Raw genomic sequence first — 18,674 nt, 5'->3', positions numbered from 1 at the left:
TAGAAATTGTTTCTCCTGAAGGTGGTTTTTTTCTTTTTAGTTTCACCTGAATGAAACCACATGTCTGCCAGTCTTTTCCCTCCATAATACATCTGGTGAAATTAGGTTGCATAAATTGAATGGCAAAAAAAGCTTTGCATTATTACCTGAAAAGACTCCAGCCCTTTCAAAAGTCCAAGCCATTTGTTCATGGACTTTGGGGGAAAAAACAAAGAGGGAAGTGAGTTGTGTCAGAGACTAGCCAAGTGCATAAAACTCTATATCCAGCTCGTTGAGTCAGAGTCTCCAATTAATTTTCATAGTCGTCTGTCCCAGAACCAAGGACAGCTTAATCTCCAGTCTCTGAACCTAGCAGTTTGGAGTGTGGTATCATGTTGACTTTTGATTTTGACTGTCCCTGAGCAGTTCACCAGACTGTGATAGAGGTTGTAAAGTTTCCTCAAGGAAGACTCATGCTTTGAAATGGAAGATAGATATTGTTATGGGTCTTTAATAAGTCTTCCTCTATTTGTCACAACACCTGTTATATTAGGCTATCAGTAGATGGTCCGCTTCCCTGGATTGACTGTAATCACAGTCAAGATTCATTTTGAAGCTGTATCAACTTAACTGTATCAATTTCTGATTTTGAGTCTTCATACATCCAACAGTTGAAGTTTTTGAAAGAACTAGTACATATCTTCCTATCTGTGTATGAGCCATTGCTTACGTGGGACTTAAATTGCTTTAACAAAGCTCATGAAATTTGTTTCATATTTAAACTTCTTGAAGATTGTCCCCTTTACCATCTATCTTTGAAGACAATGTTGTCATGGCAATAACTTCAATCAGAAGATTTAGTGAGGAGCAATCCTTGATGACTGGCCTTTGTTACACAGCATTCACTGGTATAAAATGGTACTTTGTCCAAACTATAAATTCTTTACTAAAATTACCTTAAAGCTCCTTCTGAACCAATCTACCTGTCTCCTAGCATTTCTGGAAGCCCATTCTTTACCCAGGGAAAGCTAGTCTCCATAAATTAGAAGTTAAGGAGGCTTTGAATTACTATCTTGGGAAGACTAAATTAATTGTAAATCTACTAGGCTGCATCTGTATATAAATCCTGTAAGGGAGAAAATCCACTCAGATTGTTGAAATGGATTAGACTTTATCTTCAAACTTGTGTTTACCTTATCAGCGTTTCAGTAACCGAAGATCTTAGAGCACATTTGAAAAATTCTACCTTCTACTCCTTTCTTACTCCTTCAGAATCTTTCAGCTTAGGATCTGGACTGTGGTCCTTTACACACACTTGATTTTAAAATATCATACCCACAAGGTATTGCTTCTACTGTCTAGAAGATTCTGACTTCTGCTTCTTAACATTGTGGATCTATACAGGCAACCTACTCAAAAACTACATTTACTAGTAAGTAACTTGTAGCTTGGTCAACAAACTGTGAACTGAAGGTAAAGATGACTTACTGATACCTGTAAGATGTGGAATTATTTTTGCCATTATTCATATTTTTATTAAGTTACGGGTTGATGATTATTGAAACCTTTGTGAAGTGAAGTTAGAAACAATTTCTTTTGTAAGAAAATGATAATATGCAAAATGTTTTGGAATATTTTGTTAAGTATACTGCTTATATTTATGAATTACTTGTGTTTTTCAGGTCAGTTCATGAAAGCTGCTGAGCATTATGAAACATTCCATCAATTGACACTGGGACGGATGTGGAAGGATGAGACAGGCCACACTTACAACTCACTGGCCTCTGAGCATCTCTGGAGAATTTACACTTTACTAGCAGGCAAAATGCTAGAAAATACAGAACACCAACAGGCCATCAAAACTCTAATAAAAGCTTTTGAAATGGCAAAAAAAGGTGGGTGGAAAATAACACTCTCACATTCCTTTCTTTAATGTGCAGGCTCTGATTTTCCCAGGAGTAAGGTAAAAATCGTCAAGGGTTTGAATGATTATTTCCTATGAAATTCAAAGACAAATGCCATCAGTATACTTCCAAATCTCACTGTAAAACAGAAGTGCCTTCTTGCTGACAGCAAGGAATCCATTAGTTTCTTGAAAGCTTTATCTCCAAAAATGCAGTCTTCTGGGACTATAGTGTTGTAAAACAATGAACCCATAATCAGAAGTAAGGTCATTTACAGAAGTTGAGATTTTTGTAGGTTAGCCACTGTTGATTTTTCATTTCCTTAGTAATGTTATCAGGCAGATCACTACTGTTTCATTCTACATGACTGATAAATAATTATAGAAACAAGACCATTTGTTTTCCTTCTGCAGCCTTTCCAGTATATCTGAAATACTGAAAATAGTTTTAAAATTTAAAGTTCAGGAAATGCTGTATATGACAGCTAACATGACAGTCTTAGTGTTTTGACTATCCGTAGTAAGGATCCAAAAGCTGATGGAAATTTGAATGAGGATGGCATTTGAATATATGATGTCAGATGCTGAACAGCTACAAATCAGCTGCTTATTCATGAGGCATTATTATGTATGAGAGGGAGTAGAAAAGGGAGAGTCAACCATCACAGTTGATTTTAAGAAAGTACAGATTATTTTTCTGGTTTTGGGGTTATCTTAATAATGCTTATTTGCTGGAAGATGCCATTAGATTCCAACATCTACAGTTTTCTGTGTTCTGAAGGGGGAAAAAATGATTGTATGTGTTTCCCAGAATTAGAATGGAAGATATTGTATAATCACCTTTATTCAATTAGCATTGTTATGCTAACTTTGTGGCATCTTTAATAGTTTTTGCATAAGAATTATGGTTAATACACACTAGTAATTTGAAATTTATCAGTAGAGAAATTTTAATCTAAATGTTAAGAAAATATATACAAGTATTTATCAATCAGTCAGTTCCTAAGGAGTAAGCTACAGCCAGAGTCACAAAAAACAAGCTACAAACAAAAAAAACCCCATTCTCCTTATGTGTTTAGTCTTGTAAAATAAAGTTTGTTACAGTGAAATAAAATAAAGTTTGTTCTGTGAAATATACAGAACAGTATAAAATGTATAGAATTAAGCATTAACTGTGCTATTCATTATTTAAAACAATATTGAATTATTTCTGTTTGTTTTCTTTAGTCATATTGTTTCTAAAGATCTAATGTTATTAAAATTTCTTTATACTGTTAAAAAGTTGAATACGTAAAAATACCAGCTTAAAAATCTATATTGCACTCCGACACTGTAATTTTTTGAGATTAAAGCAAAATGTTTTTTTTTAAATTTACTACACCCTGGGTCTGAGGTTTCCGTTAATTCCATAACAGTCCTTTTGAACATGTCTTTTTTGAGTGCATTTGTCTGAATGTTGATTGGATGGTTCCTTCTTTCTTTGGATTTGGCCCTTAGGCACTCTGTCCTACTTCTTTTTCAACACAGAAGCTAATAGTTCTCTTCTGAGAGTTGCTTCTTTAGAACCCACTCCTGGGAGCATGTGACTCAATAGTGTGAGTTCCAAGACCATTTAAAGCAATAACTGTTGCAAATAAGCGTATATTCTACCACAAAATGAAACCTTTCTTATGTCACGCTTCTTATTATTTGTTTACATATTCAAGAGAATTGTTAAGAGATTATCAAAGTGGATCTGACTCTGCATTGACACCACCAGGCAGCTATCCCAATTTAGAGCTGGTCAAATATTTCTGACCAAAACTTATTTGGAAAAAAATGCAGATTTGGCAATTCCTAACCATTTCACAAATTTGTTGATTTCACCAAATTGTTCTAGTTAAAGAAACCAAACCAACTTTTTGGTTTGAAATTTCCTTTAATTTTGTTTAATTTAGAAATTTTAAAAATGCTCCAAATCTAAACAAACTTTTTTCAATATATCAATTTGCTGAAATTTTTGAAAAAAATTTTTTATGGGCTGACCCAAAACACCTTTTTTCCCCAATTTTTCAGAATGCCAGAAAATTGAAAATCCATTATTCACTACCAGATGGCTTTAGAGCTCTTATTACATGAGCTAGACAGCTATTACAGCTTGCTGAGACGTGTGTCTTTGAAACTTGTGGGAGTTCTGCAAGTTACACCTTTACTCACCATTATTCTGTAGATATTTAAACGAGATCAGATGCTCATTTCAGATGGGCAGTCCTTCAATCTCTGTTCAAAAGCCTGCTCTCTCCCTCAAAGAAGCCCTGATTCAGCAAAATATTTAAGTACATGATTAAGTTTAAGCTAGTGCTTAAATCCATCTCTCTTCAGCATTCAATCCATTCCACCGGGCTTAAGCCTGTGGTTATATGCTTTGCTGAATCTGGACCAGAAACTGATAAACAGTCTCTCAAGATTCAGGCTCTACAGAGACAGTTCTTGAAGGAAAAAGAAAGGTTTTGAGTGTATTTCCTCTGTAGAGCCATATTTGTTCAACCTCGTTCTCTGCCCCCGTGGAATCTTAGGAAAAAGAACAGAAGGGTTTGGGATTGCCTGCTTTTATAATTTTACCAAGTGTGTTCAATTCTGTAGGTAGGGGGGTGTCCTAATGGGCTCAGCAATTGTGACTTTCAAAGATATCAGGACACTTGGAGCCTAAACGCAAACTTCCATGAGTGTGGATCTGTAGAGACAATATATTAGGAGAACATGAGAGGTAAATAACCTTCCTTTTCCATGTGTATCTGTTTATACTGGTGCAGAAGTTGGGAATTTGTTGACCTTCAGGACCCATTTCAAAGCTCATTTTCTAGGCTTTTTATGTGTTGAATGGGCAGTATTGCATGATGAAAGAAGGTTTTATATTTTCGACATGGATTCCAATTTGTTTGCTTTACTTATCAATTTTTGTATATATACCCAAACTCTGGGTTGGTGAATTTTGAAAAAATGATGTAAATAAATTATTTTATATAAATTAGACTATTAAATATACAAACCAGGTTTTCTTTTGCTGGAGCAGTGCAAAGAGCCAAGAAAGCAGTCCATTTTGGCCAGCTGAGAATTCCCTTTGCTTTTGGGAGCTCTCGGTGGGGCCAAATGAGCTTATCTAACTCAGTTGCCACACCCAGTCTCTGGAATAAGGAAGAGCCACATCCAGAATGTGCTGTACTTCAGTGGTCCACCATTTGTGTAGCGTTTCCTGGAACCATTGCCAGCTAGTATAAATTACAGCAGCTTTCAGGCTGCTCTAGCCTATGCTGGTGTGGAAACCTATTCTGAGAATCAGGGAGCTGTAACTGATTTCCTGGCTTCTTTCTGCTGCACCAAGTTTCTGTTTATATGTAGCTAAATAACTGTATGGAGATATTGTACTGACCCTCTAAATGTAAGGTGTTTCATGACTGTCTTTGGAGAAGCGATGGCAGTGCTGTGAAACAATTCCTAATAGAGAGCCTTATAGCATGACAAACTGTGTGCTCTGTCTCATGAAAACATTTGCAGTTCCTATGTTTGTGGCTTTTTTTTAATTGAGTATAAGTGCTCTAGATAAACATGGAAAACATCAATGTTTGGAAAGTGATAAATGACAAGCTATAAGGAAAAATGTAATATGTTATTAAAAAATGACATGTACATTATTTTCAAGAGCTGTCAGTAGTAGTGTAATTTGTTTAGAACTAAGAGTAATTATAACCCAACTCCTCCCCTTTAGGAGGTGATAAGAAGATGGAAGGAGAATCTGCCTATTGCTTAGGGCTAGCCTATCATTCTGCTGGAGAAGAACAGACAGCAATAATAGTGAGTTTACTTAACATTTCTTAACATGCATTTTATAATTTGTCTGGAAGCAATTACCTTGGCTTTACTATTAAGTGGCCTTAAATAAAGGTAGATTTTGATCTGCTATTTTTAGTGATGAAAGTTTTTATTACTGTTTAACATTTATTTTATGATTTTACTACAATAGCCTGTATGAAATATCTGCTGGGAATAAATGGTGAATAGAATGGGAAAGAGTTCTACATGTGAGAATTCCGGAAGGACAGGACCAGTAGTCCATCTCTGCATCTTGGATCAATTTTAGAGGAAAGATCAGTGACAACCCAGTATGCTTCTGCCAATCCCAGTATGCTTCTGCTGTATCTCTAGGGAAATATGGCAGCATTCTATGATCAACTGTAACAATGTTATGGGGAGATCCAGTAGTATGAGTATGGATGTATTTTGTCCTTGTCCGTGGACAAACAAAAGGGTATTCATCAAAACAACCAGTGCCATCTCTGTGCGTGCCCAAGCCTTAAACTCAGTTTGGAGGGATCCAGTGTTCTAGCAGCGGACATATTTCATGGAGAGGACTCTTCACTAGTTTCTTTTATTAACTTGCTCAAAAATTGAACCCTGGAAACCGGATAATAGTTGAAGTTGGTTGAGTTGAGCAATGATTTCTTCAGTATCAGCTGGTTTACTGTATGCTTATAGTTGATGATGGATTTCCCTCTTCAAAGGAGACATTAATAATTTGATGTTCCAGAAACTTTCTATTATCTTTTTCATGATTCTTCAATGCTTCTTGGATTTTCTTCCATGCAGATTTACTGAACTGTGGAAGAGAGGGTGTTATGTTATTTGTCCTGTTATAAACATGTGGTTTCTGGTGTTCAGAGAAGTCAACCCTGATGCTGCAGATGATCAGTCTGAATAGGCTGATAAATCCTTATAGTCAGAGGTGCTGGGCTGTGAAGTTAAATGCAGACATTTCAGACTGAGAGAGCAGTTTATGATCCAGAATACTTTACAGAGTGAGATTTAGTGGTTGCAATGGCAAAGGAGAAATACGGATATTTTTGCCTTTTCCAGGGTTCTGGAATAATAGATTAGACTATAATTCCTTGTGCTGAAATCTTTCTGCATGTCCACAAGTTTTTGACCACAAACACTCCAAGTTTTCTTTCCTTCTTGCTGCTGCATTAACTGGTGTTTGAGAACCTATGGGAATGAGGAGCAGAAAGACCGGTAATAGAGATAAAGAATTTGGCATGGACACTTGATTTGTTCATGACCAGGAGAAGCTCCTTGACCAACAAGATGAGCACAGTCTTCATTCCATTCAAAGGCCAAAACCATAGTTGAAAGCAGCCCAAGATTATCTGGAAATTATGATATTGTCAGACAGAGTTTCCTAATCACCATCTCTTGCATTATTTTTTCTTAAAACAGGACGGTTAGAAACCAGGTGATCATTTACTAACCTGTGGCTTTTTGATCCTGGGTCAAATAATTTCTTTTTCAGAGAATGCTGGAACCTTTGTTCTTTCAGTTAAGATGCTCAGCTTTATATATTAGTGTGTGTTTTGTAATAATGTTTAATCAACAGATAAAAACAACTTGACAGATGGTAGAAAACAAATTTGCCTTTTTTGTTAAATATGAAACACTCCCTATACAGTAGTGAATGTAAATGGGATTCACTAGGGTGGATCATAAAATAGTTTAAGTATCCTCACTTACGCTGTAGGTTATTAATATTTTCATCACTTGTGTGCTAATTAAAATAAACATATTAAATAGAGTTTAACTTACGAATGTTGTATAAAATTGCGAGATCAACTCTCTTTACATAAACTGAGAAGACTTTCATTTAGAAAAATAGGTTAGTTTTCACTTAAAAAAAAAAAGTACCACATTATGAGAATGAGAAAAGAAATAGGTAGTATTTTATTTCATGCATTCTTTTCATCCTCAACTGTGATCAATATATACAACAGCAAAATATCAATGGTTTCAGTGCCACTGAGCACAAGTTTTCTTTACTCTCCAATTAGAAATCATTGCCTAAAATTTACCCTTCTGTTCTCAATTTAATGGTCTCTGTATCCAAGGGGAGCTCAGATGCTTACAGAGATGAAATCATTGCATCCTGTTCCCAGAGGACTACTGGTTATCATTAAACATAACATACAAACAATACTGCTAGGAGCCAGTTTGCTTCATGGTAATGTGTAGTTCATCACCAGCTTCTGTAGCATGCTAAAGAGGTCTTGCCACTCAGCTTGGGACTATTTGAGTGTAGACTCAGGGGTCTCAGCAGTTATTTTCCTGCTTTGCATCAGAGTTTTCATCTTCTTTATCCTTTTGTGCTGTGGCCCACCTCAGGCAGTCTTCTTCTGGGGGAATCTAAAAGGAGCAGCTGTTACAAATACCATTTCCTCAAATTGTTGCCATTTGGTTCCTTTTGCTATTTAGTGTGTCACTTCCTCCCCCCCAACATGCACACACACCAGTATGCATATAAACTTGTTTCTCTTTCATTATCTCTTCTAACAAAGGGGAGAAGCTTATGTTCAAAATATTCATTGTCTGACACAGTAATTAAAAGATTGAAATTATTAAGCTACAATCTGTTATATCAAAAATATAGCCTCTTTTCTAGAGAATGGAATATTTTCAGTGAATATAATTTTTATTGCTAAGCATGTAGTATATAGAATAGAATATATTGCTAAGCATGTAGTATATAACGTGACTAATTGTTGATCAATTATTTATTTGATACATGTAACCTCAGTTTTGCAAAGACTGGGGGCAAGTCTACACTATAAAATTAAGTTTACCTAAGTTACCTTGGTGTACAGCCACTATAGTAATTAAATTGCTTTTGCATGTCCACACTACGCTCCTTTTGTCGGCGGTGGGTGTCCTCACCAGGAGCGCATGCAGCGATTTAACTGTCACTGTGGGGCATTGTGAGATGGCTTCTGAAAGTCAGCAACAGTCGATGTAAGCAACGCAGTGACTATACTAACACTGCGTCGACCTAACTACATTCCCTAAGTGCTATACCTCTGGCAGAGGTGGAGTTATTAAGTCGGTGTAGTGGGAGAGATACACAGGTGGAAGAATATTTTAGTGTATTTAGACACTAACAGAGTTAGGTTGACGTAAGCTGTCTTACATGTAAACCAGGCCTGAGTTCAGTGGGACTATTCAAGTGTGTAGAGTTAAATATGTGTGTAAGTCTTCGCAAGATTGAGACTTAATTCCATTTAACATCTTTGTGGTATTTTTGGGTGTCAAGCAAGGTCCGCTTTATTATTGTATCTAATTGCTTTTGCCATGTTTGGAAAAAAGTATAAATGTCTGAAATATAAAAGTCTACTGTGGATTTTGCCATTAAGAGGTTAGCTGGTTGCTGTCTAGACTAACTCGACAGTAGGTCTTGCTATAGATGCTTCTCTCCAAAATTGTATTGCTAACCAAATATTTGTTACAAATATTTTCATATAATTAGAAATCTTGTATATGGCAAAGTATTGCATATTTGACATGGTTTTTTAAAGGTATATTGCATATTTGATATGGTTTTTTAAACTGAATGTAGATTTTATGGCTAGAAACATTAGATAAGATCTGATCATACCTAGACTCTGTATTCTGATTGTTTTTGAATATCGGAAATTCTTTAAGGGAAAGCAATAGTGTTCCTCCTCTGGAGTCTGTCTGGTTTTTTTGGGGCGGGGAGGAGAACTTTGCATCTGAGTGAAGGAGCACTTCTGATTGATGTGAACTCAGGGAGCACAGTACTTATAGGTCAGAATTCTTTGTGTAAATCAGGGGTTGATGAGAGAGTTGTCCAAATATTGATAAGTTTTCAAGGTTTACACAATTATGAGATGTGCCACCATTACCAGGCATTTGATGAAGATTTGAAGATCCGTAGCAAAAGGAGACGGGGGCACTTGTATTGGTAGTGATCGTTGCCCACAAAAAATCTTCTCTGTGTTACCCTGAGTGAAATGTGTAATTATGAATCTCTCAGGCTGAGAGTCTTGAACCAGTCCTACAACTTCAGGGAAGGGATGATTGTTGCCATCGTCACCACATGAAACCTGAACATTCAGTTAATTTGTTCAGCTTCATATGGAAAGAAGATATAACTTTTTAATTTGGATTTGTATGGTGCTAGGCATTTCCCGGTACCATGAGGGATTTTGTTGATTGCTTTGTTTTAGAGAAGCCTCTTCATCTCTAAGAATTTTCTCATTACAGGGATCCCTGAAGAGGGATGGGAATAGAGGATTGAGGTAGCATGGAGTGGAACTGAACAGAGTGCCCTTTCTCAAAAATGTCATGACATTTTTTCCCTTCAGTGCTCACCTATGTGACACCCAAATTTGCATCTTAGTGATGCCTTGTTTGTCTTGGAGCAAATCAGTGGTTTTCCTTTGGGGTCTGTGGTTAAAATGCTTTCCTGTTTGCTCAGATAATGGTGTCAGAATAGCTCCATTACTAATGGACTGGATTTCTCTTGGGTAACATGCCCCAAATATATACTCTGAGGGGAAACCCCCTTAAAAGTGATTCAGTTAAAGAAAATTAGAATTAACATAAAAATCATATGCCATGGAAAAATAGAATATTCTGAAAGCATGTTACTAGATCAGAAGATTATCATGCTTTTGGAAAGCTTTGATTCAGCAGAAAATAATAGCATTTGTAAACATCCCTTCTTACAGTTAATAGCCTGACTTTTTTGTCTCAGGGTTGCTTCTCAAGAGTAGGAGACTCATGTCTCTTTTAGTTCTCAGTTTTTATCACTTAAGCCCCCATTTCCCCACCTCCTCCCCCAGAAAACTAAAAAGATGATGAGCTATAGACTTGGCTACCTATCGTGATAGATTAATCTAAAATAAATCAACCTTTCGGCATAAACATGTTTACATGACCATCAGAATCTGTTGTTGGGGAATTTATGTCACAGGCAGTAGGGGAATTGGCATTGTGAACCGGTGTCAGGAAGTCTAAAAGACTAACTTTGAGTATTTCTCTGTATCAGATAATGTTGTGTGAAACTTGCTGGCTTTGTTATTTGTGAATGTCACATCTGTGCAATTTTGCTTTAAGTTTCCAAACCTAGAGTTCCAAAGGCGAAACTCAAATTGAAACCATCAAGATTCATTTACGTTTATGCATTGCATATGATTGCTTAGACTTCACATAGTTATTGTTCACAAGATTTTTGATTGTCTAGTTTTATTATGAAACTACAAAACATGCACACTAAGAATTAATGGCTATGCAAAGACTGTAAAGGACCATGGCTGGATTCCTTCATGCTACCAAAATGAAAATAATAAATAATAAAAATTTGTTCCTGAGAATCAGTGAAAGATTCTCTGCAATCTAAATAATTTGCACAAAATGTAGCTGGTTTAGTTTTCATGTTCGAACATGAAGCTAGCAGAATTTTACTTGGTTTTCAGTTTCCTTGCAGAAGGCTCTCATAGCTGTAATTTCAAACTGTCTGAAGTGTTTGATCATTGAAGGCACAATCATAACACCGGCTATTCTGACATGCAAGGGAGTGAGAAAGTATATGGAGCACTCTTATTCCCATGCCATGTCTTCACCGCTATTTCAACCCAAGTTGCCTAACACGGTTTAGCTAACCCATGTTAAGAACTTTCCTTTTATTTGCAGGGAAGACAAATCCTATATGTCAGCCAGTGCAGCTGAGTTGGTGCAGCAGATGATGTAATCATTGCTAAGTATAAGGCTGGTGCAGATTACATTTTCCCCATCCCCTAGTAGCAAGGTGGGAGCCAGGAACCAAATTGTGTGTGCCCCTTATACCATGCCCCTTACACAGACTTGTAGCAGTTTAAAGCCACAGTTAAGGCCTTTTGTCCCATTTGAGGCTTTTGAAACCTGAATTGTTTCCTTCCATGAGTCAAAATAGGTGTATTAAAGGACATTTTCTGCCAATTATGGTGAAACTGTTCTCTGGTGCAGCCAGTTAAAAATGACCACCCTTCCATTTCCAGACACTGATTCAATCTGTGTCATTCTCATAGGATAAAAAAGTAAAATTAAATACAAAACCATATAACAGTGAGTATACATTATGGGTTATTTAGTGCTTAATCTTTTTATTAAAAAACAGAAATGTAAGAACTCTGGTGTGCAGGGCTGTGGAAGATCTGGAAATGTTTTTGTGAAAAATTGTACAGTTCATTTCTCAGGTGATTAGATACTCACAAAAGCTTTTTACATGTTTTGAGAAATGGAGGATTTGCACCAAAATCATACAAACCCTATGAATTTGTACATTTTTGTTGCAAATCCACCTTACTTTAACTGAAATTGACCTTTTGTGTAAAAACTTCAAAACAGTATGTGGATTTTCATGAAAATAAGGCAAAGTTCAGTTTCTTAATGAAATACAAATATCGTTAAATTCTGAAGAGGCTTTTTAGTTTGATTTCAAACATTTTCCATAGCGCATATAGTTAACGTGAAAAGAGCAGGCATTTTAAAAGAATATTATAATTGAATATGAACAAACTGTTATAATGATTAGTTTCTTAAATTTTATAAATCAGGCCCCAATCCAGCAATTCATTTACTTAGGCATGGTCTTAAATTTCAGCATGTGAGAAGTTCCATTGACTTCAGTGGGATTACTCATGTATTTAAAATTAAGCACATGCTTAAAATTTTTGCTGGATTGGAATCATAACAGTTATATAAGAGTGAGGGGGGAGATCTATTGTCTAGACTTAAAGAATTTAAACATTTGTCGTTTGACAGACAGATGAATAACTTGAAAAGCTAGAACATTGCAATATGCCAATTTATACTATAAAACCTAGAGCTTGCTGTGGCATTGCTAGCCGCAGTTTGTTTTGCTGTTTTACTTTCAGCTTTTATATTATTTTAGAGCTGATCAAAAGAATTGGTAGCAAAGTATGAAGTAAATTGTACATCTAAATAAATCGATTTAACATCCTTAGTGCTTTAAGTGATTTTAGTAATATTAATATTTAAAATATTTCTTTCTGAAATCTTTTTATGACTACATATAGCAATAATAGCCACCATTTCATTCTACTGTTTTTCATAGGAGAACATTACACAGTGAACATTGTAAAAATATTATCTTTTAGCATTGAAATGGATGCTCAGAATTGATTTAAACTGTTTATTTGCATGTAAATGACTCAAGTTTTATTCAGTCAATAAAAATATAGTCTATTAATCCATTTGCTATATTTCTTACATAGGTTAAGACTTACAAAAATGTAAGGTTTCCTATTGAATTAGAACTTTGTGCAGATATGAAAGTTAAAGGCAGAGAAATTACATTCTTTAAATTGCATTTTAAATTTTATAAAATATTTCCCCAGCTTATCTCCAATTTTTTTTTCTGTCTATATACTGCAGCTTTCTATTTTTTGGTTTGTTTGTTTTATTTAGGAAGATTTTTATTATATAAACACATTTTTATGGATAGAAATAAAGATATAAATAAGCGTTAAGCAGAATATTGATAGAAACTCAGTGGCAAGAAGTTATGGGCACTGAAGCATGCACATGCATACACTATGATATTAGGGTCTTAGGAGGCTGCAGCAATTTGACAGCCAGGTATATTAGTGTTGACACAGCTATGTGATAAAAGCAATTCAGACATCTGGATCACAGTGTTGCTCTACAAAGGCATTTCTGAACAGTTCATGCATTTGTACTTACCCAAGTCCCCAGTTTTGTCCACCCCCTCTCACTGTTTCCTTCTCTGCTTCTGTCTGACTTCGCTTTGTATGTACTTGAGGAATTTCATTTTTCCTTTACAAGTCACCTCCATCTGCTTATGTGGCCCTTACGCCACCCATCATATTCAGCTATTCTCAAGATGAAGGGCTGTATTCTTATCACTACCTCTGTCTCATGCTTGTCACTGCTCAGCACTCAGCGCCACACTGGCTTGTTTTGTCAATAACCGTTTATTTGTTGCTGGAATAGTAGCAAGCATTACATATGACCTCCCTGTTTCATCAATTATGGATAAATTATTGGATGTGAACATCTGCAAAAGCTTGCTGTTGAACTCACCTCCTGGCTGGGATTAGATAAAGTATTAAACTGTTGTTTATTGTCAGGACAAAAGTCTACTGGGAAGCCAGGGAATTCCAAGAGTAGCAGACCCCCATCAGCAAGCACCAAAAATTGTTTAGTATTGCCACTGTTTCCCACAAGATCGTAGCCATTTATTATTTACACTTATTACTAGTTGTTATAACATACTTGATAAAAGCTCTTGGCAGGCATAGTGTTTGTACCCATTGTCACATCTGTCAGGATGGAAAGGATACATAAATTGTTTTTTCCTCTTATATCAGTGTTAAAGGATAACAGATGAAGCTTCTTCTCTCCAGATGGTTATACCATGTTTTATTTTGAAGAAATATGTCCAACTGGCTGGTTTTGAAAACATTACATTCCAGTTCTAAATTAGAGTTACAAACACCTTTGCTATAGTAATGGCACATGCAATGAAGATTTCAAATTGTACAAAAATACTATACTAGAATGTCTGGGATTTTTTGAGGCATGTATAGGCTTCTGCACTAAGGGAACAGGTTGGAATATTTTTGTATTGAGTCAGACCTTACATGAGGTTCAGTAAGGGAGATTATATGCATTGCTTCTGAACTGATACATCCATTGCAGAAATAGAATCAGAATTGAGAGTTACTGTTAGTGCTGATTACAGCATAGAAAAGCATGACAAGGAATAGTAGTACTGATGAAGAAAGAAGCATAAGAAGGAGTATCAACAACAAAATATTAGCGGGGAAAAGTGACCACAATTAACCTTTATTTAATCACCTAATAAATGTTTTGTGTCGTTAAGGCCCCGATGCAGCAAAATGCTAAGCATATGAGGTGAAATCTTGGCTCCACTGAAGTCAGTGGGAGATTTATGTTACCCCTTGAAATAAGTTTTGGTGCTAAATTACTTGTAATTACATCCTATCAATTTGAATCCATTCTGCCAAAATATATACATTACATTATATAAAATATACATTATGTAATATACATTATGTGTGTCAGCAAGAGATTTGTGGAATATTCTTCTTTCCGAGACATTAATCCTGCAAGGACATATGCACATTAATAGCTTGATACACATGGTTTCAATGTGTCTACTCACATGCTTTATGTTACTCGCATGCATAAAAGTTTTCAGGATTTGAGTGTTAGATTGCAAGTTCCTTGGGGGAAGGAACTGTATCTTCATACTTGTTTGTACAGTGTGTAGAGGAATGGGGCCTTGATCCTTACTGGGGCCTGTGGGCTCTACCATAATAAGCACGTTATAAATAATCTTTGTTTGCCATTTGACTTCTCCCACTTTGCAATGTAATTATGCAGCAGGAGCCGCATCATGAAACCCATACTCAGATTTTGCTTCGCCCTTACTCAGGTAGGTCTGTAGGCATGTAGACACTTGACCAAACAGTGTTAAAAACTGATAGATGAAACCGATATACATGCATAAAAACGGAGTGAACCAGGGTCAGAAGGAGACATACCACTCCCAACACTCTGGAAATCTGAAAAAAAAATTGATGCAGCTTTGGGTTGCAGTAATTTTCCTAGAGAGACCTTCTGTTGTGTGGAACCTCTGCTTTAATGGGGTTGTAGGAGCAGTTGCAGCAGAAAGCCTCAAAGCCAATGTGACAGCATAGGTCCTCTGTTTTGGTGACATTGCCTTTGGAAGATCCTGTCACCTCCAAACGGTTTAGAGACCAGCTCCGTTTTCTTCTGTATGGGGTTCAAACCCCACCCCAAAACAGAAGAAATTAAAGGAAACTCCAGGATGGAATCCTTTGATAAATTTTCCTTCCTGTGCTCTGAGCCAATGTTTTTAAAACAGTAGTAGTATGAGCTGCCTTAAAAAAATCAACAAAATATAAATTTCTTTGACATCTTTTGTAGTGCTCTTCCCAAATTGCAGATTAAAATGCCCATGTAGCACCAGTGTCTTTATTTTAACTGCATAATATGTCTAGAAAAAGATTCTGTTTACTGGCATGTCAGAATTATGTGCTTTTTCTGGAAGTGCATAAGAGGCATTAAGTGCACATTGCATCATCTATCTATCTACCAGCACCTATTGTTGGCTCCAGTAAAATATCCTCAGATGCTGCTACCCCGTCTAGGCCTTAGCCTGTTACTGCAGCGCTTGTCAGAAATCATTAGCTAGTGATCTCTTTGACTAATGTTGCGGTTGATTGTCTAAATCATGCTCAAGAACTGTAAATGAGGCAGAAACATCTTTACAGCTCACCGACTGTGAAATGGCTAAACAGGGTTAGACTGTCAGAAATCAAAATAAATGTATTTCCAATAAAATTTGACAACAATTTAAAGTGCAGGTTTGGAAGCAGAACTGTATTTTGTGTTTTTAAAGTTACAGTAGTAGAAATTAGTATCCTCCTGTCACATTTTTTTGCAAGAACAAATTGATAAAATATTGATAGCAGCAGTAATCTTTTGTTAACATGGATAGTCATTTTTCCAACATAAATTCTCACCTTAGAATCTCACTTTTGTGTCCTTTATCACCATATGTTCATATCATAGAATCATAGGACTGGAAGGGACCTCAAGAGGTCTTCTAGTCCAGTCCCTGCAGTCAAGACAGGACTAAGTATTATCTTCTAGTCCATCCCTGACAGGTGTTTATCTAACCTGCTCTTAAAAATCTCCAGTGATGGAGATTCCATAATCTCCCTAGGCAATTTATTCCAGTGCTTTACTACCCTGACCATTAAGAAGTTTTTCCTATTGTCTGACCAAAACTTCCCTTTCTGCAATTTAAGCCCATTGCTTCTTGTCCTATCCTCAGAGGTTAACGAGAACGATTTTTCTCCCTTCTCCTTGTAGCAATCTTTTATGTACTTGAAAACTGTTCTGTCCCCTCACAGTCTTCTCTTCTCCAGACTAAACAAATCCAGTTTTTTCAATCTTTCCTCATAGGTCATGTTTTCTAGACCTTTAATCATTTTTGTCACTCTCCTCTGGACTTTCTCCAGTTTGTCCACATCTTTCCTGAAATGTGGTGCCTAGAGCTGGACACAATATTGTAGCTGAGGCCATATCAGCAGAGAATAGAGTAGAAGAATTACTTCTTGTGTCTTGCTTACAACGCTCCTTCTAATACATCCCAGAATGATGTTTGCTTTTTCTGCAATAGTGTTACACTGTTGACTCATATATAGCTTGTGATCCACTATGACCACCAGTACTTTCTGCAGTACTCCTTCCTAGGAAGTCATTTCCCATTTTGTATGTGTGTAATTGATTGTTCCTTCCTAAGTGGAGTATTTTGCATTTGTCCTTACTGAATTTCCTCCTATTTACTTCAAACCATTTCTCCAGATCATCCTCCAAAGTACTTGTAACCCCTCCCAGCTTGGTATCGTCTGCAAGCTTTATAAGTGTACCTTCTATGCCATTATCTAAATCATTGATGAAGATATTGAACAGAACTGGACCCAGGACCAGTCCCTGCAGGACCCCACTTGATATGCTCTTCCAGCTTGGCTGTGAATAACTGATAACTAGTCTCTGGGAATGGTTTACAAACCAGGTATGCATCCACCTTATAGTAGCTTCATCTAGGTTGTATTTCCCTAGTTTGCTTACGAGAAGATCATGTGAGACAGTATCAAAAGCCTTAGTAAAGTCAAGATATACCACATCTACTACTTCCCCCCATCCACAAGGTTTGCTACCCTGTCAAAGAAAGCTATTAGGTTGGTTTGACACGATTTGTTCTCGACAAATCCATGCTGACTGTTACTTATCACCTTATTATCTTCAATCTTAAGCAAATTGATTGCTTAATTATATGCCCCATTATCCTTCCGGGTACTGAAATTAAGCTGACTAGTTTATAATTCCCCAGGTTATCCTTATTCCCCTTTTTATAGATTGGCACTATATTTGCCCCTTTCCAGTCTTCTGGAATCTCACCCATCTTCCATGACTTTTCAAAGATAATCACTAATGGCTCAGATATCTCCTCAGTTAGTGCCTTGAGTATTCTAGGATGTATTTCATCAGGCCCAGGTGACTTGAAGATTATTGACTTGTGTAATTAATTTTTAACTCATTCTTTCCCTATTTTAGCCTCAGATCCTACCTCATTTTCCTGGTGTTCACTGTGTTAGACATCCAATCGCTACTAAACTTTTTGGTAAAAACTGAAAAAAAAAAAGTCTTTTAGCACTTCTGCCATTTCCACATTTTCTGTTATTATTTCCCCCCCTCATTCCCTTCCCTGTCCTTGGTCTTCCTCTTGTGTCTAATGTATTTATGGAATGTTTTCTTGTTACCCTTTATATCTCTATCTAGTTTAATCTTGTTTTGTACCTTGGTCTTTCTACTATCATATCCCTATACTGTCTATTTCCTTGTGAAAGGACCACCAAGGTATACCTATTGAGGTATTATGACAGATTCTCCAGTGTTGCAATGCATATGTTTTATATTGTTGGGACTCTACTAAAATCAGTGGGGTCACTTGTGTAAAATTAGAGTAATTGAGCAATGGATCTATTCCACAGTGCCTATCATTATGGACTGTTATTGGGATGAGGAGACCTTCCTCTAGTGTTCCTGAAACATAAACTCCTAAATGTTCAAAGGATCATACGGCGTTTTAGCCATACAGTTGTCATTGATGTTAACAGGATTCAAGTTGCTAAAACATTCACTTACATGTACTTACAACTTGAAAGTTTAGGAGAGCATATTTTAGTAATATAATACTTAGTGAATAAAATTGATATGGTTTATTCTCTGAAGCATAAGGGGATGTGTGTGATGTTTGAAAAGTTTTACTATATTTGGTGCTTTAGTATCAAGCAAGAAACTGTTTATAAATTACAAGCTTCATGTTGATTCA

General features: G+C 36.3%; 1 protein-coding gene across 1 annotated transcript in view; it reads left to right on the top strand.

Moving 5' to 3' along the window:
• Nucleotides 1-18,674, top strand: part of TTC29 (tetratricopeptide repeat domain 29) — a 201,949-nt gene that overhangs the window by 88,891 nt on the left and 94,384 nt on the right. The window contains exons 5-6 of the mRNA XM_077816149.1: nt 1,662-1,874; nt 5,628-5,713. Coding sequence (XP_077672275.1) covers nt 1,662-1,874; nt 5,628-5,713 — 299 coding nt within the window. The remainder of the gene's footprint in view (nt 1-1,661; nt 1,875-5,627; nt 5,714-18,674) is intronic.

The sequence above is a fragment of the Eretmochelys imbricata genome, chromosome 4 (assembly GCF_965152235.1).
Source record: "Eretmochelys imbricata isolate rEreImb1 chromosome 4, rEreImb1.hap1, whole genome shotgun sequence".
Lineage (NCBI taxonomy): Eukaryota > Metazoa > Chordata > Testudines > Cheloniidae > Eretmochelys > Eretmochelys imbricata.
This window is presented reverse-complemented; position numbering and strand designations above follow the sequence as displayed.